This window comes from Nasonia vitripennis (assembly GCF_009193385.2).
Source record: "Nasonia vitripennis strain AsymCx chromosome 2 unlocalized genomic scaffold, Nvit_psr_1.1 chr2_random0010, whole genome shotgun sequence".
Classification (NCBI taxonomy): Eukaryota; Metazoa; Arthropoda; class Insecta; order Hymenoptera; family Pteromalidae; genus Nasonia; species Nasonia vitripennis.
The window spans coordinates 2,253,717-2,279,783 of NW_022279617.1; the positions used below are offsets into that span (position 1 = coordinate 2,253,717).

The 26,067-nt window shown below is 49.2% G+C and overlaps 1 protein-coding gene across 2 annotated transcripts in view; it reads right to left on the minus strand.

Annotated features, from left to right (window-relative positions):
* Window positions 1–2,776: 2,776 nt before the first annotated feature.
* LOC100120246 (carbonic anhydrase-related protein 10) overlaps window positions 2,777–26,067 on the minus strand; it is a 113,423-nt gene continuing 90,132 nt past the window's right edge. The window contains exons 5-10 of one of the 2 annotated variants that reach the window (XM_001603857.6): window positions 21,133–21,228; window positions 11,588–11,654; window positions 4,860–5,014; window positions 4,657–4,782; window positions 4,501–4,549; window positions 2,777–4,396 (exon numbers count right to left, since the gene is read on the minus strand). In XM_001603857.6, the coding sequence (XP_001603907.3) occupies window positions 4,368–4,396; window positions 4,501–4,549; window positions 4,657–4,782; window positions 4,860–5,014; window positions 11,588–11,654; window positions 21,133–21,228 (522 nt within the window). In that variant the 3' untranslated portion in view covers window positions 2,777–4,367. Of the gene's footprint in view, window positions 4,415–4,500; window positions 4,550–4,656; window positions 4,783–4,859; window positions 5,015–11,587; window positions 11,655–21,132; window positions 21,229–26,067 lie in introns of both variants that reach the window. The other variant, XM_008212863.4, reaches the window with a different exon arrangement.

Here is a 26,067-nt window from a genome sequence, read left to right on the forward strand (position 1 = left end):
AAGACGAGGAGTCGAGAGCCGAAATCACATCCTCAATTTCCATAAAGCACTGCAAGAGAGTCATCCTCTCGAGCGTCAGCCCTTTGTCCTCTTTCGCGCGCACTGGAGAAAGAGGAGGGGCTCGAGTGGTCCACAATGTTTGCCCGGCATCTCATCGTCCCTCTTCCTCCGTCTGTCTGTGTGTGTTCGTGTGTGCGTCCGAGAAAGAGAGAGAAGGGTCGCGCGTTCGCTTCATCTCTTTGCGCTTTTATTTTCGCCCCTTTTCACTTTTACTTTCGCGCGTTCCCTCGCGCCTTCCTTCTCCGCGCGCACTCACCGCTTTTATTTGTCTTTCTTCTCCAGCAGCTATATAAGCTCCCTCTGGCTTTAATACTTTCTATTTCTGCTTTTCATTTTGATGCCGGTAGAGCAGCTATGAAAATAAGTGGTTTTCTGCCACTTTATCCAGAATAGTCGCGCGCGTGTGATTTGTAAAAAATGATTCTGAAAATTTCCCTGTACCGAGAGTAGAAAAGCTTCGCGAATTCGATCTGTAATCTGAACGCTGCTTTTATTATTGCGTGTCGCGCGCTAAGGAGCCTGCTCAAACTAAGAATGAATGCGGTGTACAGGCGACCCTTTGTCAGCAGACATCAGGGAGAGAGCGAGGCCACGCGAGCGAAATTCCAGAGTACATTTCAGCCCTCTTGCGGCAGCCACGGCCGCGTCTTTATCAAGGAGCGGGCTCCCCTGGGCCGCGCCGAGGACGGGACGACGTCGGATAAAATTTACAGCTCGTCCCGCGCCGCGATAAAAGTTTTTCATTATTTCCGTCACGGTTGCGATTTTTATACAAGAAAAAAAATTACATCAGCAGCTCCTCGGCTGCTGCGTTCCGAGCTTTATGTGCGCACGCTCTGAGCCTGCAAGATCTTAAATGGCATCTTATGGTTTTCTGTTCACGCCGCGGTGCGGATCGCTGCGTGCTTGTATGGCTGCGATAATTTTTTCGTAATTCCGTGCGTCGGTGCGCAGCGTAATGTTTCTCTGCTGTTTGTTTTCTAGGAATAAAGATGTTTTCAGCATTGTAATTATTGGCTTTTTCGTGTAAAACAGGGCCACCGAAGAGTCCTTTATTATCGAGCATCGATTGAATAATAAACTTTTGCAAAATATTACTCTCGCGTGTTCAGCAGAATTAAAAGTTTGGACGAATTCATTTGCACTTTCAGTTATTTTTTTCATGCAAACTTTTTAACTGTCGGTCGTTTAACTTTTTCATGGACGGACTGTTTGAATTTTTCGTGACGGCAGCTTCACCAATTTTAAGCGAACTTCTTGTTCATAAAAACAACAGAGTTGATTACAATCGATGATTCGTTCAAATGTTCCTTCACCAAAGACACTTGTCGCTCGTATATTGATATAATTACAAAAATTTGTGAGCAACGAGACGTCTATTCTCAACAGTTATGCACTGCTCATTACTCAAGTTCCAAATAACCATTTCAACAACAAATTCTCATTTGGCTGCGGAGCACGCTATACAACTTTGACAATGAATTAATTAGCAAGTTCTGTTTCCAAATTAAAATCTGCCCTACTATTACGAGGCAGAACTTATTAATTCCCTTGAATTTACGACCTACTTAAAAGTTCTTCAAAAGAAATGAAAATGCGTCAAAGCTGCGAGTATGTATATGAATGCTAATTCCAGGGATAGATTTCTTCCGATGGCGATGTCGACCGCAGTGCAGAAAATGTGATTTCTTCATATACCTAGAGAAGTAACGGAAACCACCAAGCCGACAGATTGTCGCAAACCTCGGCTTCCGACAACAGCTCTGGGCCTGACAATAACAATAACACGCGCAATTAGAGTGTGGAAGTTGCAGTTAGAAAGCACTGGCTGCTCCTTCAGTGAAAATAATTAAATTTGTTTACTAGGGCAAGAAGCGTAGCCCGCTGACGCGGCTCTCACAGCCTCGCAGCGCTCAGAACAAGTCTCGAGATGCTGGAGCCCTCAGTCGACGGATAGTTGAGGCGTAGCCGTAAAAGTGTTAAACTTAAGGGCCGCGAGAGCGCCTCGAGGCTTCTGATTAAACGCAACTCAGTAGTATCCACCATCTAATCTCCGTCGGGGAATTAACTCCAAATTAATACCAAATGGTCCTACTTTGCCAGCTGTTTCGCTGGCTGTCACCGCGTGCGCGCCCCAAAGTTCTCGTCCGCGCAGCGGCACGCTGTCGCCCGCCCTCCTCCCTCAAATCCGCTCAAGCCGTTAGCATAATTTGCATGGAGAACATCAAACTCCCCGGCAAATAATTTGCGAAATGCCAAGGTCCTCCGACATTTGAATATTTCGTCGAAACTTTTTGATTGTGTTATATTTGCAGCGCCGCGTGGAAAGTGTGCTATGAAATATTTCGGGCGGCGAGCGTGCCGCAACTTTGGCCCGAGATAAAATACCGGGCACGTTCGGGCGTGTTTGTTTTTAATCGAATTCAGAAGTTCGACCGCGAAGCGCGGCTTAATTTCATCGGGCGCGTCGTGCCGTGCGAATTAAGAAGATTACCGATGTGTGCGCAGGCTCGCACCTGAGGACATTTCCGGGGATTAGAATTTGCGCCAACGCTCCTAGTCTCGAGTTTCGTAATGCTCCGCTACATTGTTATGCGTATGTAGTGCACTGTTTGCAGAATGTTTTGATTGACTTACCTCGCTGCAGCGATCGGGGAACTGGGGGAATGTCGCGCGGATTGCGAAGAAAACAAGAGAAAGGGGTAGGTGAGACAGATGTATTTACAATATAACGTTATGTTTATTATTATCATTATTCGTGAACCACAATCGTTATCGCTTGCTTTCCTTTAAATCAATTTGCATCATACAGTTTAGTTCTTCTTCTATACATTTTTTCCTAGATTTACGCCTATAGATACGGTATATACAAAAGCGCAGGGTTATTCGTCCGTCAACTACGCTATGTTCCCAACAACGTGTTCCACCCGATTGATCTAGTTTACATAAAACTCGTCGTTTCGCGCTCACCCTCTCTCTCTCTCTCTCTCTCTCACTCCACATACGGAGTCTCGCCGCTCGCTCCACTCGATTCATTTTTCTCTTTCTCTCGACTTTCGCTCTCGCCCTCGCCCCCTTATTTTACGTCGTCGTCATCGAATTCTCGGAAAATCAAGCGAACACACATGACCATGTCAAGCAGCGAGCTCGGTTCCTCGCCCTCTCGTTATTTTGATCGATTTTCGGACTGATTATACATGTATTTATATCATTTTATTTATTTTGCTTTTAATAAAACGTTCGAGAATTGATGTCCCCGCACACGCGCGTGCGCGTCGCTTATGGCTACAAAATAATTGACAACAAAGTCTGTCACTCGGATCAAAAGTCTTTCATGTCGCTCGCGTACAATATAAGTAGTACAATATAAGTTTTTCACGTGTATTTCATACACGTCGTCGTCGTCGTCTCGTGCGTCGTCGTCGCTCAGTCGCCGTCCGCATGAAAGGGATACGGGAAATTTTATTTGATTTTCACCGTCAACACGCGCAACAAAGTAAGTTTCACAATGTTATCTCCATGCTCTCTGTACAGAATCGTGTATTGCACAAGATTATAATATCATATATATATATATATATATATATATATATATATATATATATTATGTCGTCGTTACTCTTCTATGTAATTATATACGAGCTCGGAAGCCCCCCGATGTACATGATAGGGACGCGCCTCGAGCGTGCAGCCGTTCCGTCTCTCAGTCGCTCAGTCCCCTCAACAAAGCCAGTAGCCTCTATTCTTTATGTATATAGGTGAATATCTGTCAAACGAACAGGTCTCTCTCTTTCAATCTCTCTCTTACACACACACACACACACACACCTTTTGCGCTCGAAACACAGACATAACCTACCCGAAAAGAGGATCGTTCGTTTGGCCCGACTCGTCAATCATCGGCGCAAAGTTTAGCGCGCGCGCGTGCTCTCTCGGGCCGGAGTCGGGACGGCATCTTGCGTTTCGCGGTTCGGGCTCCGCGCGGCGAGCCTATGCAGCAGTGATCTCTCAAAGGAACTCTTGATTCATTTTGAAGGTGCAAAGTGCCATGGGATCATCCGTTGTCGATTCGTTTCGCGTTCTGCTCTTTCCCTCTTTTTTTGTAGCTTTTTACTCTCTTTTTATTAATTTTTTTGTGTTTTCGTCCTGTAACTGCCATAGAAAATATAACTTTCTCCCGTGAATCCCCAAATTTTTCTTCGCGCCTCGTATTCCCGCTCACATCGAGAAGGCCCATGCCTGAAAGCTGCCGCTGCGTCCCACTGCGCCGCCGGCAGATCCTCGTGGGTCTGGGTAGCGGCGGGCGTTCAGACGACGTTGTCCCGCCACGTGTTGGCTGGAAAGAAAAAGTCATCTATTTAAATTCTCATCGAAAGCCTTAGCCACAATGCGGTAGCGGGGGAGCGAGGGCTTTGCCTTGTGGAAAAGCGCTCGGGTTACCTTTGTATCGCATGTCCGTCGCCATTGTCGGGCACTTGGCGTCCGGCCGCTGAAACAGAATCGTATGCGCGTTTATGGCGTGAAATGTGTGTATCACAGCGCGGAGAACTCGCTTTCGCCGCAAAAAAAAAAAAAAAATAGCGACGGAGTGTGTACCTTGCGGAAATCGATGTTCGTTCGTATGGTCCTGTGGTGAAGTTCTTGGAGAGGCCTCGAGTTATTTCCGAGCGGTGCCTTGGGCGTGCTGTCAGGACCTTGCATCAGCCTCCTCAGCGCGTAGAGCTGCAAGCAAACGCGACGTTTAACCGGTTTCGCTGAAAAACGTTGCCAGTGAGCACAAGCCCGAGCAAGCGAAATACCTCCTGCGCAGTGATGTAGATCGGCTTGTTGAGAATGATCCACACGGCCGTTTCCCAGCAGCCTGGATGCGTCGTACTACCCTCGTAAGTCATGTAGCCGTTTGTGTCGGGCAGAAGAGCTTTTAATGAGAGATGCCGCACCGGAGCCGTGTCACCTTAAAAAGAAACGGGAAAAACAGCGTTATTTCAAGCAAAGCCCGCCCAGGCGGAAATGGAATGCATGTTTAATAACGTTATACGGGGGAATTTCGAATTTACATTGTTCGTGCTCTGCACTTTCGTAATTGCAGCTACTGAGAAAGAGAGGGGAGAAAAAGCAGCGCCGGTCCTTTAGGCGCCGGAATTTTCACGAGCGCACGCGGCCGAGAGAGAGAGAGAGAGAGAGAGAGAGAGAGAAATTTTATTAACTTATTACTTCACTTTAAGGTAATTAAATTTTTCTACGGCAAAGATCCACAAAGTAAAGGGCCACTGCTATTTCATCGCGCACATTCTTTCATTAACTCTTGTACTAAAAAATGCGTGCCTCTTTCAATTTCGCGGATTTGAATTTGTCCGACGTGTTCGACGAATCGCGGAGACACGGCCCTGCGAGAGAAGGACAATTAGTAACCATTATAATCTAGCTCGACAAGTAAATAATCGCTTGCAAACTTGCGCGCCGCTCGGTCTTCGCTAATACACAGGAAAGTGTCCCGCAGCGGTTGAGACAGTATAAATCAGGCTCTTCTCCAGGCGATCTCTCGCCACGCTCTCATCCGCACATCTTGCTCCTTGCTTTATTTATCGATCCCTCCCACAGACGCTTGCTGTGGATCTCTGTCTCTCTCTCTCTCTCTCTCTCTCGCGCGCGCGCGCGCGCGTCCTTTCACAGGAGCTGGACGCGTATGCGATGCCTCCCGGCGTCGTGTGTGCAGCAGATACGGCGGGCGCGGGGACAAGATTTGAAATAGCGTCGTTTTATACGGCCCCCGCGAGCTGCTTTGAGCTGCGCCGAGTTCGCTGTATACGTGTATAGATATGTACGTTTCTCCTCGTCGGCAAAGAAGCGCGAGGCGGAACGAAAGATAGAGATGGGGGGAAGAGGCGGGAAAGTGTACACGGAAGGAAGCAGTATAGCTAGAGCGAGCTCTGGTTTTCTCTGGCTCCCCGACGGGCTGCACTCTTTCTAGTTGCGCGAGGAGCAAAAGAAGCCGATCCGGCAATGATTGGCTCTGTACAAATATACGCCGCCGAAGCCGGGGAGGAGGCGCGAGGCGCCGATCAAGTGGGTATAAACACACGCGTGTCGGATGCTGCGCGCTTTCATCCCCTGCTCTCGGAGTCCCTACAGCTGGCTGCCGCAGTCTCCAGCTAGTTGGATGGCTGGATACATCGGACGGGAAAATTTCGCGACGCGTGCGTCGTCAATTTAGAGAGCCGCTAATACTAATATTTCGCTCGAAGATGGGTCACGTGTTGGGGAGTGTGCACCGTGCACCCGATATACTACGGCGAGATTCGGTTCGTGCGTTGGGAAATATCCCTTATGAAATTTTGAATTTTCATTTTTCACGAGCGACTTTAAATCGGATAAGGACTTTTCGCATTTTCTGCCGGGAATATGTAATCGAAAGAGCGCATATTATTGCATTTCAGCGAGGGAAGCTCGAATTCCTCGCTACCTCGCCCCGCCCTCTGCAATTTTATGAGCTATTGAATTTTTATACTGAACTTGAAAATACACGAAACGAATAGAGCAAGTTTTAATGAAGCCAATCCTCGGAAAACTTCATGATACTCCCACGTTTGCTGCACTGGGTGCCAACGGACTCCGAGCTAGCAAAAAAGCCAGCAAAAAAGCCCGCTCGTACGACAAAGGAGCAGCGCCGGGGGCAGAAAGGGGACACGGCACGCATAGCTCACAAGTGCGCAGCAGTCCGGTATTATAACCAGCATACAGTCCTCCCCGCCGAGAGAAAGATGGAGAGTGGAGATAGCAGGAGAAGTTGAGCTTACACGGGCGGGAGGAAAATGACAAATAATAAGGAGATGCGCGCCTCGGGAACTAGCGCCAGTCCCGCGGAATGTAATGCGTTATGGCGCGCAGGCGCGCGGATGTCCGCTTGATTAATGAGGCGCATTAATTCTTTCGCGCGCTCGCCGGGAAGCTGCTCTCGCGGCGTCATCCGGAGAAAGGGAGAGAGAGAGAGAGAGAGAGAGAGAGAGAGAGAGAGAGAGAGAGAGAGAGGAAGTAGCCCTGGCAGGCAGACGAACCGTTAGCGGAAGGAATTGCCTGAGAGAAAGAGAGATTGAGCGGACGAGGAAACCGAAAAACTGCGACCGGCCTGACGAGAGTGTGCTCGAGAGCGAGAAAGAAATATACGTATAAGCGCAGGCCATTCTCTAAATGTGCCTATAGCGACATTATTATGCCACTGTCTCGGGGCTTCTCTTTTTTCCTCCTCCGCGAGAAAGTCCGAGTGCTTCTCCTTGGAAAAGTTTGCTGCCACTGTCGCCGTCGCTGTGACACGTAATAAAAAATGGCTGGGATTAAAAATATGCGGACGAAAGTATGAAAGATATACAACGGCAAATTAGTTGAAAGTGTAGGCCACTGAATTCTGCAGGGCATTAGCATGAGGTTAGCACACTTGCAGGCTGTCAAACGAGAGGCTGAGAGTCGAGGGGGTATAGGACGGCGGACGCGGCTAGTAATGTGTCGGATTTGCTGGTTTAAATTTCAAATTTCCGAGCGCGCATCCGGAATACGTGACCCATAAATCATCGGGAATCAATCTCGTCTGGAAGCCGACTATTTTTGGTTATCAAACATCGCGCTTCCAAATCCGACTGATTTAATTGATTTGCCATTCAGTAGTGCTCCACGCGCGGCCCATCATCACGCATCTGCCAAGGTCGAGCGCGTTAATTTTATCATCATCCGATTTGAAACTCAATCCCGCCAAGTGTCGCGCTTGTTTTTCGAGTAAGTGCGGGAATCGTGGCCCGCCAAAAATATTCTCGCGACTGATATACGTGCACGCTCATGCATACGAAAGCGCTCGGGCACCTGTGTGCAGCAGGTCTCGTCGGCCTGTCGACGCCGTCGCGAAGGTCACGGCAAACTCGTTAGCGCGTCGGCGTTGCTTTCGCGTGCGAACTTTCGGGCTTGCATGCATGCAGCGGAGCATGTCCGACGGGAATGATCACGCCGGCTGACATCGACGCGCGATATAAGAGTTTGGCCAGAGGCGACAGGCGACGGCACAGCTAGCAGCGCTGCTCGGCCTCTCAGAAAAATTGACCGATCCTAATGGGCGGAAAGCGCGGTACACGTAACAATGCTGATAGCGTCGATAATGTAATAGCAGGCGAAGTCCCGTCTCGGCTAATGGCCCGGCCTGTTGATCCAAGTTCGCCTGGGCGAGTATGTCGGAGACAACGCGACGATGCATATATATCTATATATATATATATAGTGTGCTCTATATTTTTAATCGTATGTTTTCGACGCTCGACGACTCGACGGTTATTTGAAATTAGGAATGTATAAAGAAAGCTTCGAGTCGCGTTGAAAAAAAAATAATGGCCGTCGCATTAACGAAAGGATCGAATCGAAACCGCCCTACTCTCGGGCAATCTTCAATTGATGATGAGTCATCAATTCGAAAATAGTCCATTCGAATGACTGAAGAATGCATATCAGCCCGCGAAGAGGGCTCCCCTTTCTATTATTCAGGAATCGCATCGAAAAACCGATGCAGCCCGCTCTTCCGCTCTATCATTCATGGCCAGGACGAACAACAGCTTTTCACGAAACAATTCATCAATCTCTGAAAGAAAAAGAATAAGCCAAACAATCGATGGGTCTATATAGCCGCGAGAAAAAAACGGCACGAAGCAGCTCCCCTCTCCTGCGCCGCATGAATCATGAGCGAAATCAAAACCTCGCCTCAATCGAGGATAATACCTAACGCTTTTGAAAGCTCGCGCTCGCCTCCCAAGCTGACACCGGCCGGCAAAGAATGCCGCCGCGGTTCCGGCTAAATTCAATTAAACTTCACTCCTCCGAGTACTCGAGAGTAGCTCTATACACACACGCGCCGCGCCGGCAGCTCTCGAGTGGGCTTTTTCCCCACAGCGCTATATATATACTCGCAAGCTTGCGCACACACGGTGTCCTTTTTTGCGCAAACTCGATGAAAGGCTCGGGCTTTCCTCCGTTCCCGGATAGATATATGTGTGCGCTTAGGCGTGCAGCGCCACGTACTATATCCTCGAGCGTCTATATAGGTTATGTTCGCTTCGGACTTGTGTGTGTGTCTAGTATATATATATGCGTATGCATGTATATCGCCGCCGCGTATTTTAATCAATAGCCGCGTTGACACCTCAGGCGCCGAGAGGGAGAGAGGAAGAGAGAGAGAGAGAGAGAGAGAGAGCGCTCGCCGGCTCGTAAATCATAAGACAATGGGAAATGGCGTGAGACCTGCTACCGACACCGGAAATCTAAGTACTTCTCCGTATAGACGCGCGGGCAGGCTAGCCCTTATGCATTATGGGGCTGTATACTTGGCCGCGTGCGGCTGTGTGTGTGCGTGTGTGTATGCGTAAGCTCGGGCCGGGCAATTACCGGGCTCGGGGATTAGAGTCAACACACGAACGCGCCTTGCTTTTCTATACCATATACAGCCAGGCCCGTGTGTAGGGTGTAGAGCTATATGGGCTCTCCCTCTGCCTCGCTCACGCGCGCGACGCACGGAGATCGGCTGGATTTTCCGAAATTACCCTTGGCGTGACTCTCTCGTTAGGGCATTAGAACCAACTTTTTTCCTGATTTTCTTCCTACGGCTGCCTGGCTCGCTTTTCAGCTGTGTACTCGACGTCGTCGTCGCTGATGAGGACAGAGAGGAAGTTTCTTTCGCGCGCGGACCGCGGACTGTACACGCGCGGCAAAAGTGTCACGCGAGAGCTTCTTCATTGACCCGTTTAGTTGGCTCCTTTGGCGGCAACTTTACTTCGGCGAGAAACTTATTCTCCTCCCCATCCAGCCGACTCTTTTCGGCCCGTACGTGGGCTTTTTCCGAGCCGGTCGCGTTCAGAAATTCGCCGGGGTGCAGGACGCGCTGATGGCAGTCGCCGAAATTGATTGACGAGGACAGCGCGGAGCCAAGGACGAAAAAAAATCGAAATCGCCCTTCGTTAGAGTAAAAAGAGCGAACGGGAAAGTTGCGGCTAGTGGTTTGTTCTTTTTTTTCTCTCGTCCGCCCGTGTAATAAGCTTCGCGGAACAGAAGCACTGCGCCGGCAGTCCGCAGGGCAATGAGCAATGTAAAGTATTTCCGGAGAATTTTCGAGCGCGAGCTTGCCGTGGCAGACGAAAATGGAAATTTAAAGCTTCTGCGGTACCTACTCGAAATTGCGGATAATGAAAAAAAGCGTTTTTAAAGGGCCGAGCTTTGGCGGGTTTTCGTTTGTTATGATATTGCAGGGAGTATATGGGATGGAGCCAGCTTCGGTCATACAAAAACGGCGAGGGGCATTTCAAATTTACTAAAAGCTTTCGATCGCCGCATACGGCTGAGGATGTTTTTGAAAAAATAGATAAATAAATGATAACCCAATTTCTGAATTGCCGCTTCATTTCACATTGCGGCAGTCTTGATTAAATCTGCCAAATCGAAAGTCTCGCTAAAATTATCTCCATTTCTGAGGTGGTTCGCTTGGAAATCATTGCGCGCTGATCAATCGGTTTACATCGCGGTGCAAAGCGCCGCAGCGCAACGAACCATGTATAGGAGATTGGATTAGTGTACTCAGTTATATAGTGATCGGAAATTAAGTTCAAAGCTGCACTTTCTACAAGTGGAGCCTGCAGCGAAGAAGAACGAGTAACCGCGAGTAAAGAATAGACCGCAGCGGGCGATTCTTCAGGCCAGCGCAGAAGAAATCTCCAGGCCGAGTGACTCGTTAGCTCTCAAGAGAGTTATTATCTCCTCGTCTTCCCACTCGTGCCTCGCCCTTTATCTTCCCCTTTTTTTCAGCGTCGCGCACGAGGAGCGCAGAAGTTGAGTTTCATTTATTATTATACACCGACCGGCATGCGGCAGCTCCTTCGCGGAGTGATCTGGTGCGTGAAGTCTTCTTTTCCGCGAGTTCACGCTCGGCAGGCCTCGCGGCCGCGCTAATTGCTCCGGCTGGGCTGCTTTAATTTTCGGAAATTATACACGAATTAGTGTCAGGCCTCGCGCTCTTTTGACGCGCCGAGAGATGCGCCCCGGCGGCTTTCGCGCACTTACGCTTCCCGAGTACGCGTGCGCGTGTGTCCTGATTCGCATTTCAATTGCCAAGTCGAGGAGAAGGGACTTTCGGCTCCCCGAAGCTCAATGCCTTTCCATCTCAGAGATATTTTTTCTCTCGCTCATCTCGTAATTCATACAGCGCGAGCTCCGTCTCGCTTCGCGGATCGCGAAATTCAAACAGAACGCGACTTCCTTGCGCCGACGAGCTTTTGTGCCGGCGCTGCAGCCGGTCGTTTGTTTTTTTCGCCGAGATGCAGCGGATTAATGAGTGCCGGGAGAGAGTAATCAGTCCGCCGCGTGCGCAATTCGTATCGTTGATTCGTCTGCTCTTGTACAACTCGATATAATTCCGAGTTTTCAGGTCTGACGGGATTGGATCGACCTACAAAATGAGCGACCCAAATTTTGATTCGCTCTGAAAATGTGTTTTAGTCCGCGTACTCACCTCTGAACTGTACCCTGTTGAACACGCTGGTTATTATCCGAAGCTCGGGGTTCGGTGTGTCGCCAAGCTGTAACAGAAGAGCAAAAAAGCCATCGTTATCACCTTATTCTTTCTCGCGCGACAATCTTCGGCTTCCCTCTGTACACCGCCCTCCCGTCTCCCGCAACGCATATAAACGACTTTTATCCTCGCCCCTCTCTCTTCCTCTCCTCCGCCCTCGTCAGCCCTAATTCGCTTTCTATCGATTTCCCATGAAAGAGGTTGTTCGGCGCCGCTAAGTGCACCGCATAAAGAGGAAAAGGCAAAGAGTCGTTTCGAAGTTATACACTGGGCGTCATTAAAGCTGCCTATAAAAGATATCCGAGCCTCGCCACTCTCTCCCTTAGCCCCGCGAAGATAGCAATAAACGCTGTATAGCGAGCTGGAGAGAGAGAGAGAGAGAGAGAGAGAGCGACGGAACGGAATAAAATGAAGCTGCGTGCGGCCGCGGCAATTCGGAAGTTTTGCCTCGTCCAGACAATGAAAAACTTTAATTCTCTTATATGTTACACGGACTGCTTCTTCTCCGACGCCGCGGCGCGCGTTTTTCTTTTCTCCGGCTGCTGCGGCGCGCTTTCTTTTTCCCTACCGCGATGCCGCGCAGGAAACAATAAAGACTTCGACTTCTTTCGGTTTTTAGGATTGCCGCGCAACTCGCGGAACGTACTTTCCTTATCTCGGCCGCGCGTCTCGGCTCTTGCTTCCGGGCGGCGCTATATATACTGCAGCTCCCGCGCTTTTTTTCTTTTATGATCCATCGAGTGTGATACCCGCGGATATACGCACAGTGGAACTTTGCTCTAAGCAACTTCTCTCCGGCCGCGAACGAGAGTTTCGTTATGGCCCTTGTTTAATAGTTTCGTTAAATTTTAATTTTTAATTAAGAAATTAACGAGAGCGGTAGCGAGACCCGCGATAACTCTCGTTACGAGTATACGAGCCCGCAGAAATTTTCGAATAAGACGAATTTTTCACGCAGATTGGGTTTGCATATCGTATACCTCTTTTAGGGCCGTTCTCCAGCTTATACTTTGACTGCGATCGACTCGTCCCTCGGCATATTAATTATAGTCTCTGCTACAGGTGCATGCCGAATGAGCCGAAGTAGCCGCGAAGCAAAACAGCTTAAGCAACTTTGGACTGGCAGCTTGTTGTGCCCGCTGCTGGGGCCGTCCACTGTTTTTACTGGGGTACTTGGATACTGCAAACTTGTGCCCCACCGATCCAATAACCGCGTACGCGCTCCGAAAAATCCCGCGCTGTATGAAAATGTACTCATAAAGTGCAAAAAGGCTACATTATACGGTAGCAAAGCTCCGGGAAAATTCCTCTGGCTCTCCGGCGCTCAATTAAACCGCAGCGCGCACAAAGGTCGAGGAAGAAAGGGCTGCCCCGAGTAATAGAATCCGCAATTCGCAGGTACGGTCGAGCAATTATCCGGCATTAATATGTATTTACCATAAAGCCCGCGTTAAAATGCCGGCGACGTGGAGACCGCAAAGAAGCGAAGAGAGAGAGAGAGAGCTCGTCGGAAGTGTCTCGTTACGCGATCTGCAAAATTTTCCGAGCCGCGGGTCGCGCATGCATACAATCGTCGACGAGCGGATGGTATTATCGGCGAGCCGGAACGAGGATTGAGCGTCGTCCAAGTCGTTTATATTCATTGCATGCGACTCGCCGGCGACGCATTTAAATGCCGATTCGGTTTCAAATATTTCCGGACGCCTGCCCTCTCTTTCCGTCCAATCGATTGTTATTCTTGAGCGCGCACGCGCGCGCGCGACCCTTATCGAAAATTCTGCCGCCTCGCGGGCGCTTGTATTTAAGAACACGCCGTGGGAGCGTACTCCGCGCGTCCTCGTGCTCGCTCATTTAGGGCTCGTTTGCGGCCATTCCTTCTCGCAGGGCGGCACGACCGCTCTCCGAGGTGTAATCCATTTAAATTACTCGATCCCTCGGTGGTGGTGGTGCGGAGACCGGGCTCAAGGAGCCGAGCCGCGCGCCAGTTCCACCCCACTCGTACACGGTCCGACAGAGACTTGTACCTCCGCTTCTTGCCGCGAGAGTCGAGCGCGTGAGCGCGCGAGAACGGCTGATCGAGTGCGCCCGTTCTTCCGCGCGTTTTTCATCCACGTGCCCGCTGGCGCGGACTCGACGATTACTCCAGTCATTCTTAACGTCCGACCGATCCCGACACTCGCTACTCGATTTCCCAGACACACGCGAGGGATATCCAAAAGTTTCTCTCGAGCCGTTTACTTCGCACAATAAGGCCTAGCTCGCGCAACGCGCAACGAGTTCCGGAGCTCTCCCGCGTGTATCCATATTATTCAAATCCGCAGCTGAACTCGAGATTCATCTCCGAGAGCCGTGGGGCTCTAGTCTCGCGACTTTCGCGTCGATCCGCCTCCGCGCGCTATATATGCGGCGTCTCGCGAAACGAGAGGAGTCAGTCGCGCGATTGCAAAACGGAAACGAGTTGTGAAGTTGCCCGGCAAAACTGCGAAAGTTTTCGGCCCGGGAGAGGGAGTTACCGAAGCAATTTCGAGCGTGCCGATTGCACGCGGCCCGTATTTTCGAGCGAGACCTCGAGTCTACGTGCTGCCGCCGCCGCTGCCCGCGCGAGAACGCGCGCACGCACGACTTTTCGAGATGAGCTTCTTTGCGTGCGGCTATTCGCGGGATTACTGGGAATTCCGATTGTAGAAGGCAAGGCACAAACTTTTCGCAAGCAAACAGATCCCATGGATCAACGTTTTAATTGTTCGATCAGCTATAAATATGCCCATCAATTATGGCTGTTTTTTATCTTTTTTATTGTCATATATATATATAGCTGATGAAAAGAGCTTTAATTTGAGCCCTGGGTGATTGAAATTGACCGCTCGGATAAAAAGTTGTAAGGATCTTTAAACTAGGAAAAATCGCTGATTTTCGTAAAAAATCCAAGTTTTCCTGATTTTTCGCTATTTTTAAGCCTAGACAACTTTTTACCTAGGAAACCATTCTTAGGTTTTTCTTGTTCTGGCTTGCCTAAGAAACTCAGTTTCCGTGGATTTGCACATGTGTGATCTACGAGAGATTCCACGAATCGATTTCCATTTGAGGCAATTAGGCTCATCAGTGCATTATTTTCTCGGATATCCAAACTGTTCTCTCACGAGGATGCGAAAAGTAAGTATTTAACCGCTTGAAAAGAATCCGAGCCAAATTCGCGAAAACGGTATCTTCTCGTGTTCCTGTGGCACTCAAACGGCAAAAAAACTGTCAAATAGCAGCGCAATTATTTTGCCGTTCAACTACAGCGCACTGTACGTACATTCACTATATCACGGGATTATGACGTCATGGCCGGCACCCTTGTGGGCAATATATTCAGAAAAAAACTTATCTTGTTCCCAGTCGAATCTTATATCTGTGGTGTAATGCGCTGTGTGGGGTACTTTTTACGAGCCGCCACTCCCTCGGATAAAATACTTATCTTAATTAAATTTGCGATCGACTTGTGGAACGTCTCGAGCGTCCGCTACTCGTGCGCTGAGTAAGATCGAAAGTAATGCACTTTCTAAAACCACGAGCGATCCTTTGTCAATAATTCGAATTTCAACGACCGCGTACCACTTATGGCTCGGACAAAAGCGCAAGCTTTGCTCCTGCATAGAGAGATGGTACATAAAGCGGATGGTTCTCTTATGGGGAGCTCGCGAGCACTTACCGGCGGGACAGACTCATGTGCCCCTCGATCTAACCTGCTTGTAAGCCGGCGGCGCAGTCATTATCGTTATTGCCATCGTCAAGCCTCGTCGGATCGAGCCGTTGCCACCTTGCACAGGGCCCTTCCCCTCGGCCATTCGTCGCCGCTCATAAACAGCCTGGAAAATATTCAGAAGTTTGCCGAGCCGTTTGTCGGAAGCAGCCGGCGTCAACGTACATCGCGTAGAGTCGCACCCCCGCCGCCATTCTATCTTTTCTCTCTCTCTCTCTCTCTCTCTCTCTCTCTCTCACTTGCTCCCTCTCTCGCGGGCGGCGGCGCTTACACAACGACTCAAGTTGGCGGCTTTGGCGGTTGGGAGAGAGCGCGCAGGCCACCGCACGCGGAAGTTTCCTTCGAAACTTGGGAATTTATTCCTCGGGTTCTCTTACTCGCCCTCTCTCTCTCTCTCTCTCCCTTCTCTCCTCTCGCCTCCGCGCAGCCTTTAACCCGAGCTGCAGTGCGCTGCTGCCGGCACTGATGCGCGTTGGGAAAGGTACCGTGTGTTTGTCTGCGGCCGCGTCCCTTCTTTTTACTTCGGCTTACTGCCTTCTCCTTTCTTCTCGCAATACCCATTGTTTCCGTACCCCCCCCCCCACCCCCCTCGCTGCCTGGGCTAGCTCCTTCGCGCCCTCTTAGCTCTTCCCTTTGACATCTCTTTTACTTCTCCACTTCTTCAGTTCCTATACCAGCCGTGGAGAAAAGACGTAATTCAATTTTCCCCCAATGATTTTTTATCTAATTACTTAGAGAGCTCTTCCCTCGACCCCGCACTCCGTCGATGCGACTTGATTGGCGTTTACGCTAGCAGTACCTGATTGTGTCTTGTTGTCGTTGTACACACTGGAAAAAAGCGCGGCTCGAACGTTCGCGAGCGAATAAGGTCGAGGACAAAAGTTGGCGCCGTTTTAAAAAATGTAAAACTCGGTTCCGATAACAGGAGAGGGAGCGCGCGACGAATGAATTTGAATAATTCGCCAAAGTTATCTCCTCGTGTCTCCTCCCCCTTTGCGCCGTGCGCTATGCTTACATTGAGTGAAGGCTTCGAGAAGAATTCGCGAGCCCATTTGAACTTTCGACATCTGAATTCATCTGCCAAATTTACGAGGCCCGCCAACGACTTTTTTCCCGGGCCAGTGGCGAAATCAGCGGGAAGGTGAGTATAGACGCACATGCGAGTCAGTCTCGACTTGCTCTGTCCCGCGACGACGACCAGTAATTTTGCCTTCTCTCTCTCTCTCTCTCTCTCTCTCTCTCTCTCTCTCTCTCTCTCTCTCCTCGGATGGCACCTACTGGCGAGGTCGCGGACATAAAGTCTATTTAAATCAAATGCTGTCCCAGGAAAAGTTCTCGTTATTTAAAAGTTTGAGGCCCATTGCAGGGACTGAGCTTCAAATATGTCTGGCATGCGGGTGGCAGGTTCCTGGCTAGGCGTAGGGAGGGGGGGAGGCGAGCGCGCTCACGTGTTGGCATCTGCTGCCGATTTGCAGGCTATTCTCACGGCGTGTCAGACCGGCTCGAAACAACCTCGACAACCAAACACACGCACGACTGTCACTGAAAAGGACGAAAAATCTGACACTACTTCAAGTAACAGACCTGAGTCGGACCTCGCAAGCAAATCGGCTGCAACTTTGCCAGCATCGATGCCATCATTGACGACTGTATCATCTGCATCAACATCCATACAGTCGTCATCATCGTCATCATCATCATCCGCGCCCTATATATGACTCGCGAGGCCCCCTGACAATGCGCCGGGTACTGGGAGTAGCTTGAGGACGAGCTTTCTCAATGTGAACTCGCTTAGGGCTCGCATTGAGATCGACCGTAATTTTTTGGCAGAGCGACCCTCGTTTGACATGTTTGGCTTTGCGGAGACATAGCTGGGTCCGATTGTGGATGATAGCCTAGTTAGCATCGGGAGATTTTCCATCATTAGGCAGGATCGAAATGTAAACAGAGGTAGCGTCGCCTTGTTTGTGCGCAATGGATTGAAAATTAAAAAGCTTGCTTCATCTGATACTATGGATCTAGGAAAATCTGGAATCCCAGAGTACCTTTTTTGTAGCGTACAAAGGGGCGACTCACCTCCGGTACTACTCGGAGTTATTTACAGGCCCCCGAAAATTCCGATGCAAAAGGACTCAGACCTTATTGATGTATTGTGGGACTTATGCGGCAAATTTAGTCATAAGATCATAATGGGTGATCTGAACTCGGATTTACTATCTGACTCAGACGACGCTGCTACTATCAAGCGTCTGTCCGAAGAGTTATTTCTTCAGATCATCCGACATGGTCCCACACACCATACCTCATCGTCTCACACTTGGATTGACCTTATCATGACCGACGAAAACGACACGATATTGGACTCTAAGAATGAGTGGCTGCCTAGTTTCGGCAAGCATTGTGTCATAGATGTCTCGCTAGACATCTACGCTCCCACTCCTGCGAGTGACATGTTCTCTTACCGGGATTACAAGTGCATAGACACAACTAGTCTTGTCGACCTCTTGTCTTGTTGTGACTGGACAGCCATGAATTCCATCGAAACCGATCTGGAGGGCGCTTTATGCGTTCTTAATAATAATATAAAATTAGCAATTGATTGGCAAGCAATTGGCGCCTCTGAAAACGGTTTGCCCACGTAGGAAATATGCTCCTTGGTCTGGACCAGAGCTGAGGCTCCTCATCGATAAATGCAATGCTCCACTCAGGCGCTACGAGCGCACGGGGAGAGCGGAGCTTCTCGATGAGGTCCTTCGACTCGCCAACGAGGTCGACATGCATTCTGCTCAAGAGCGTGAGTCCTTCCTTCGCCAACAACTATCAGACGCCCTTGATGAAAATAGAAATATCTGGAAGGTAATGTGTCATCTCGGCCTCCTGTCTGGGAGTAAGGAGGAGGAGTTTTTTGGTTTTACGCCGGGGGAGCTGAACGAGCACTTCGCGAGAGTATCGGTGTCACCCCTCGAAAATATAGACAACGCAACGGACACTATTTTACTTGCAAGCGAGGAGGGCTTTACTTTTAGCCCTGTTAGTATGAGCGACGTTGTCCTAGCTATATCGCATTTTTCCTCGCAAGCGAGGGGTGTCGATGGTATTCTATGCGAGGTGGTCGTCAAGGCCCTCCCAATTATTGGCGAATTTATTCTTAATCTATTTAACTGCTCCTTCGCTCAGGGGATCTTTCCGAGTTTCTGGAAGCAGGCACAGTTAATCGCGCTAAGAAAGACCAGCGCTCCTTCCAATGTTAAGGACTTTCGTCCAATTGCATTGCTCTGCTTCCTCTCAAGGGTACTCGAGAAGATCGCGCACACCTAGATCACGGAGTATCTCAATAAAAATAATATAATCGACCCCTTCCAGGCCGGTTTCCGAAAACACCACAGTACACAACAGCGTTATTAAAATTTACGGACGACGTACGCATGGCAATTGACAAAAAGAAGGTGACGCTTATGCTGCTGTTTGACTTCAGCAAGGCCTTTGACACCATCTCACCTTCCAAATTACTATCTAAGCTGAGACAGCTGGGGTTCTCTAGGGCGGCTCTCCTGTGGATTAAATCATATTTACAGGGGCGATCTCAGATGGTAATTTCGAATAAAAACGGAACTTCAGAGTGGCTTGAAACCAATCTGGGAGTTCCACAGGGTTCTGTCCTGGGACCCTTGCTGTTTAACCTCTATGACAACGACCTGCAAAATATACTCGACGGCAACACAATTAAACATCTTTTTTACGCGGATGACCTCCAGATCTATCTACACGTCAACAAAGATAATTTCCTGGACGGCGTGGCTCGACTGGCAGAAGCGGCACGGCTGGTTTCTGGCTGGGCGGAGAGCTCTGGTCTGCGACTTAACTCCGGCAAAACCAAGTCTATATTTTTCGGGTCCATGAAGAACGTTAACGATATAAAATCATGGAACTTGCCTGGGGTTCCGTTGCCGGACGGAGTGATCGTCCCATTCAGTGAGACGGTAGTGAGTCTCGGTGTTGTATTGGATAGCAAACTTACTTGGAAACCGCAGGTGGATGCTATCACGAAAAAAGTAAATAAAGCCCTGTATAGTCTGCGGTTTATCAGGGGCTGCGCCACTGAGACTCTCCGCAGAAGGCTAGTTGAGACACTTATATAACCGCACATCGACTACTGTGCTGTGACTATCCTGGGAGCGTCTAACGAACAACGAATACGGATACAGAGACTGAGCAATTCGTGTGTGAGATTCATCTTCGGGGTTAGGAGGGATGAACACATCAGTCCTTACCGGAGGCGTCTAGAATGGCTTAGCACCGATTCCAGAAGGCTCTACTTTGAGGCCATTCTCTCACCTCCTTCAAGGGGGCACTATGGCGGCACCTGCTGGTCACTGAATCGTGACGACTCTGAGCCCTCTGGCGCTGCATTTTTAATCTTAATCTAGTTTTAATCTAGTCAAACTCGGCGCTTAGGCCGTAAAAATTCTTCCAGTATTACGTATTTTTAGATTTCAAACGTGCAATACAGATAGGTCTATGACCAAACCTTAAATGTACAGCGTAATATTAGAAAAGTTTAATGTGATAATTAAATATGACGAAATGTGATTTTATGTGATTTTATGTGATTTTATGTGACAGTATTTTTATATATTTTATTTTCTCTTTTTGTTAGACTGTATGCGACACAGTCTTTGTGATATATATTGTATTATTTTTTGCTTTTAGCAAATAAAGACCTATCTATCTATATCTATCTATCTATCTCTTTCTCTCTCTCTCTCTCTCACTCTCTTTCTCTCTCTCTCTCTCTCTCTCTATCTCTCTCTCTCTCTCTCTCTCTCTCTCGCTGAAGTACACCGGTCCCCCAAGTTTCCAACTTGTCAGCAACGTGTCGCCAAAGCCCGTCGAGACAAAAGAAACTTTCTCTCGTCTCTCTCTCTCTATCATCCTCTGCTTCAGCCCTTTGCCATCTCTCGATCTCTCCTCGTCTTTTTCGCGCTGCAGCGCGCAACCCAAATACGTCATCGAGCGCGAGCGACGAGCCTTGATTATTTCGAAGGTGCTTCAAAGCTATCGGCCTTTAACCAGTGGCACGATTATCAATTTTCGAGAGGTGGAGCGAGCGCGCGAGTGATTTCAGTTTGCCGACGAGAGGATGAGTGAGCACTGCGCCAATGCCTCTGACGGCGGGGGAGCAAAGGAAATATCAGGATGTAACGCGTTGACGCGAGTTTAAAATTACGATTTTGAAACCGATTGCGGAAAGCGGGCAACCAAACTGACGTACGCGAGTACGAAGTGGCCTACTTCTACCGCGGGCGTCCCTCAAAAGTGTTACAAGTGCCGCAACTCACTCGAGAGGTAAACTCGTGATGTGCGGGCCTCCGAGGAGAGAAACATTACCCGGCGTAATTCCAGCCATTAAGCTGAAGAGCGTGTGTGCGCGTGTGTGTGCGCATACGGTTGGCCGTTTATATTTCCCCGAAGCGCGCGCAGATTTTCCACGGGAAACTCGCCCGGGATTTCGACCGGCGGTCTAATTGATTAAAATACTGCCCGCGCGGCTTCTGTTTGCTTCGTAGTTGGAGAATCGGAATGTTTCTACCTTGTTCGTTTGCTCGAACCTCTGGTCCCGAAACTCATTTCGCAAGTCTTCTTGCGCTGGTTAATTTACAAAGTGCGCGGCGCGCATCGTCCCGGCGTTTTTGCAGTTATAACGTCGCGATTGCTTTTGTTTCGAGTTACGTGGATTTACCTGGACCATGAGGGAGATGGCAACGAGTCCCTGACTCTTGTGCTGCGCCTCGCTCATGTTATGGTAGAGTTCCGCGTTGAAGCCGTACAGCTGGATCTGCAAGAAAAAATTCATCATCATACATTAGTACGCAGATTCTAGTTCTGGAGCACATGTACACGGAAAAAAATGGTTAGTTGTGATAACCAAGTACTTGGTTGGGATAACCAAATTGCTTGGGAAAATACGCACCAACTATTTTGTTAGCATCATTAACCAAGTGGACTTAGTTAAGGAAAATTTGTAACCATAACCAAATATATGGTTGTATTTTGTGTAGTCGCGAGGCAACAAACACTATTTAATCTTGGTTATCTTAATCAATATATTGGTTTGTAATGCAAACAAAATATATCGACAATGATAATCAATTTGTCAGTACAACCAAGATAATTGTTGGTTCAAGAAATAATTTAATTCCGATTACTAAAAAAGTAGTCAAGTTTGTTTCCAGAACGATGAAGAAAAAACTTTTTTTCTGATTTCGTTACTTATTTTTATTTATTATTTATTGTTTATTTATTTATTATTAATTATTATTATTTATTTATATATGCAGATTTATTTTATAGACCTGTTTACAAGTGTGCTATTATTTTGTACATTTAATTTACATGTTTACAATTTTATAATACAATTAATGTATCTGAAAAAAATTTCTCCCTCACTGGGGATCGAACTCGAGTCCTTTAAGTCTAAAGGCGAAGACTCTGTCGTCGCGCTAGCGATGCAGTTGGTAAATTAGAAAATGTTTGAAAATATAAGCTGCAACTCGGATTCAACTAATATCTTGGTAATTACAGCAAAAATGTTGGTTGACCCAGTATAAAAACAGTGATGTACCAGAAAAATTGTTGTCCTTGACAAGTAAATTGGTTAGTAATCTATAAAGTTGACTTTTTCATTGTAAAAAAGTTGGCTTGGTAAAATTAACCAAGCACCTAGTTCTCATAACAAATTTTTGGTTAACCAATTATCAATTGGTTACCACAACTAACCATTTTTTTCCGTGTACGTATATATAATTGAGAGTCGTTCGACCCATTTGGGTAATTTTAGCCGCGTATAGGTAATACGTGCAGTGCAATGGCGAGAGATCTCATTTTTCTTCGCTGATAATGACCGCGCGAGAATCCGTAAACATTTTCTAATTCCCGCGCGGCAGCTGGAACCTTTAATCTCGCCGGCGTCAGAGAAGTTACTCCGCGCCGGCAGTGGAGGAAAAAGTTTGATTATTTCAGCGGATCTTTGCTCTCTGTATCAACAAAAACTCTAATCAGAGCGCAAAAGAGTGCGAGAGCGGCGCTGCAACGGGAGAGCTGCTCTCGTAAATTGAAACGCGCGGCCCGCACAACTATATCCTGTTTTTCGGCGGAGCTGCTACTCCCCCTTTGACGGAGGATATACGCGTAATGGTAAGCATCAGCAGCAGGACGAGGGGGAAAAAGCTCGGGGAAAAAGAAGAATGACTTTAGCAGCGAGCGAAGCGTCTCTACCGACGACGAGCGACTGAAGGGACGAGGAGAAAAACAAATTGTTCGCTCTTTGTCGGTAATCGCATTCCTCCGCGCACTTCCGCGTTTACGAGAGAGAGAGAGAGAGAGAGAGAGAGAGAGAGAGAGAGAGAGAGAGAGAGAGAGAGAGAGAAAGGAGAGAACTGAAATGCCTACGATGCGTCGGGGTGTGCTTCAAAGAAGCGACGAGGGAGCGGGAGACAGAGCGAGTGTAAATCTACTGCGTCTGATCAAAGTATGACGAGTTCTACTGGGACATGGAAATTCCCTTTCTTCCGTCAGCCCCGCAGTCAGGCTCCCCGTTCCCCCAAGCGTCTATACTCGTTTATCCACGCCGCTTTTACTCCTTCAGCGGCTCCGTCCCTCCGCTTTCTCCCGCTGTGTCTACAGTCTCTTTCTCTCTCTCTCTCTCTCTCTCTCTCTCTCTCTCTCTCTCTCTCTCTCTCTCTCTCTCTCTCTCTCTCTCCGGGACTCATCTCGCTTTTTCGGCTCGAGATGCGGGTGGCGCGCACTATTGAGACACTTGCTTCTTTTTCAACGCCGTTAAATTCCTTTACCGGTGAGTTCTTCTTTTTTTCGTCCGAGCTTCTGCTCCTCCGCGCGCGCTCATCGCGGCCCTTTTCACGGCTGCCTATTCGCTCTCTGAATGTCTGATCAAAGACACTCGCCTGCATCGCTCGGATCAAGGCCTCGCGCTGTTTCGCGGGAGTCGCTATGATACTGCGGGCTATCGTCTGACCGACCGGCGATTCCGACGGTTTTTGATCGCTTCGCGCGCGATCAATCAATTTGCTGCACGCTATTGTTTGCGAAGAAAATCGCGCCCAAATCGATGCCAACGCCGGGCGGAGGAAGCGCTTTCCCGCGCGAGCCTAGGGCTCCGAAATTCATCCGAGCACTTTCTTATTAAGGGCTCGAGCTCCGGCGGCGGCGGATCGAAGTTGTGACGGACTCGGCTGTACTCGTAGAGTAGGCGAGTTATCGGCTCCCCCAATCCGAAAGTAGTTGTCGAATAAATCTGTGAATGTCCATACAGTCGGGGCAATTTATCGTTCGACTGGAGGCGAGAGCGGGAGGGGGTACCGGAATGAAAGCGACTCCCCGGCGTCTCGCGAAAATAAGGCCCGTCCGGCACGCCTTCCATTATCTCGGCCGATTATTTTCTCGGAAGTCACGTAGCGCGCTCGCGGCTCGTATTTCAAAGCGACCGCCGCATACACGGACACGCGTCTCGGTAAGGCTTACTGGGGGACGGCGCGACCTTGTTTTTCTGCCAGCAGCTGACTCCGCGATGACTTGTGACGAGGATGCTTGCTAGCGCGCGCATTGAAATTGAAATCAGTGGCCATTGAAAGAGCTCCAGGAGATGAGTAGTCACGGTGTGTTACACAGTTATATGTAGTCGCCGAATTCGCGAGCTGATTCTAGGCCAGCGATAAGTGATGCGATAAAGGTCAGCCCGGCGTGCGGCCCGAGAATTACTGCGGCCTTCGTTAAATTCAAGCGCGCCGGGGAACTGATTTTCAAAAGGTATATATAGTCGCCAGGGCTTTTTGTCAACTGTAACAAGTAGTCGAGGCCGGGATCTGGTCAGACGAGCTCGAGATTCATGCATGCCCTTTTTGCGCCCTTTCCCCGATCTGAATTTCAAAATCGGCTCTCCTTCGTTTTTGCCAATAGAAAAAGGAGCGCGACGACTAATTCATATTGAATCACGGCTCTCAAAAAGATGATGATTTTCCGATCCGCGCCTCGTCGCTTTGAACTCGCGATTGAACGCAGAGGAGCGCATAATATTAGTCGGCCGGGCTCAAATTTAATCTCCGCAATCGATCCGCTCATATGTTGTCCATTTTTTGGAGGCAGTGAGGAAGAGACGACAAAGATGTAGAAAGCGAGGCTAGTCTGGCTCGTGTGCAGTTGGCATCGATCCGATCGTTATCCTGTCAGCGGCAGGATTTATCGTTGCGGAAGGATCCCCGATCGGAAAGGAGACGTCCTTCTCCCGGATGACCTGGTTCCAGGGGTCGCGCGTTGTCCTCTGTTGCCCCCCCCCCCCCCCCCCCAACCCTCACCCTTACTGTCTCGCTTGTGATCTCTTGTTCCAACGATGCCTCTACGTCTGGCCACAGCGAGAAGTCGCCGGCGTATACTTGCCCATGGCTCCCGGTGCCCGGGGATTTCTCGCTAGATCCGACGCGTCGCGTCGATCTCCCCGAAGGTCGACAGGGAACCGCCCGAGCGAACGGTCTCTCTCCCTCTCTCCGCTTAAATATCGAGGAGGTTGCACCTGATGCGAGGGACAGGTCGTTCCGCCCGGTCAGCGGAACTTGTAAGCACACTGTCGGGAAGACGGCAGGAAATAAATTCCGCGAAATACCGCTCATAATTGGACCGCCTGATGTGCGAGAGAGGAAACGAGAGTTATTATTCCCGTCGTCTTTCGACGGCGTCGCGTTTGACTTGGGACGTTTCCTTCATGCTCTCGTCACTCTTTGTTTACGCAAGCCTCAGCCTCTTGCCTTTGCCCCGCTATATGGACTCTTGCGTAGGGCTATAGGTATATATACAGCCTCGGCTGGATATGTACAGTTGCCGCCGCTGCACTTTACCCTGCTAAAGCATAATCACCCCGGCAGACTGCTGTGCCCGAACGAGATCGGCAAACACTCGATAAACGTCGCTCGAGAAGCAATCCCCGCCGCGATTGTAAGAGCTCATTATCTCGAGCCGACGGCGATGAGCAAATAAATTATTGTTCCGGCTCTCGATACCCGAGTGCTACAACTCGTAATATCGATTCTGATTGCACGCGAAATTCAGCAAGCGTTGACCGGCCCCAGGCAGTCGGCGCTTCCGCAACTTTCCGCGCCGGCATAAGGAGGTTGGCAAGTAAGATGCAGAGAGCCAGCTACCAAGAAACGGCGACATCTGTTGTGCGAATAAATTCAGAAGCCAGACAGGAAAATAAATGGCCGGCGCTATTTATTGCTGATTTACGTATACGGTAAAGGGGAATGGCGACATTCGCGGAGAGAGGCAGATGCGCCGTATTATTGCAGCCATTGTTGTTGTACGCAGTTCACGCAACGCGGCAGTATAACTGATGTTCCTCTTTTGCTCGCGCGGCCTCTATATCCGCGAAACGAGGTCGGATCGAAAAAATCCAATCAAAACTTCTAATCTCATTTTAATACCCGCGCTCCGAAGAGAGAGAGAGAGTGAGAGAGAGAGAGAGAGAGAGAGAGAGAGAGAGAGAGAGAGAGAGAGAGAGAAACCTCGACGAAATCCAGTCGGGAGGCAAACAAAGCTGAGAGCGGCCAACTCACACACCGCACATATACACGAACATGAGTGCGGGGCAAACTCTCCCTCTCCAAAA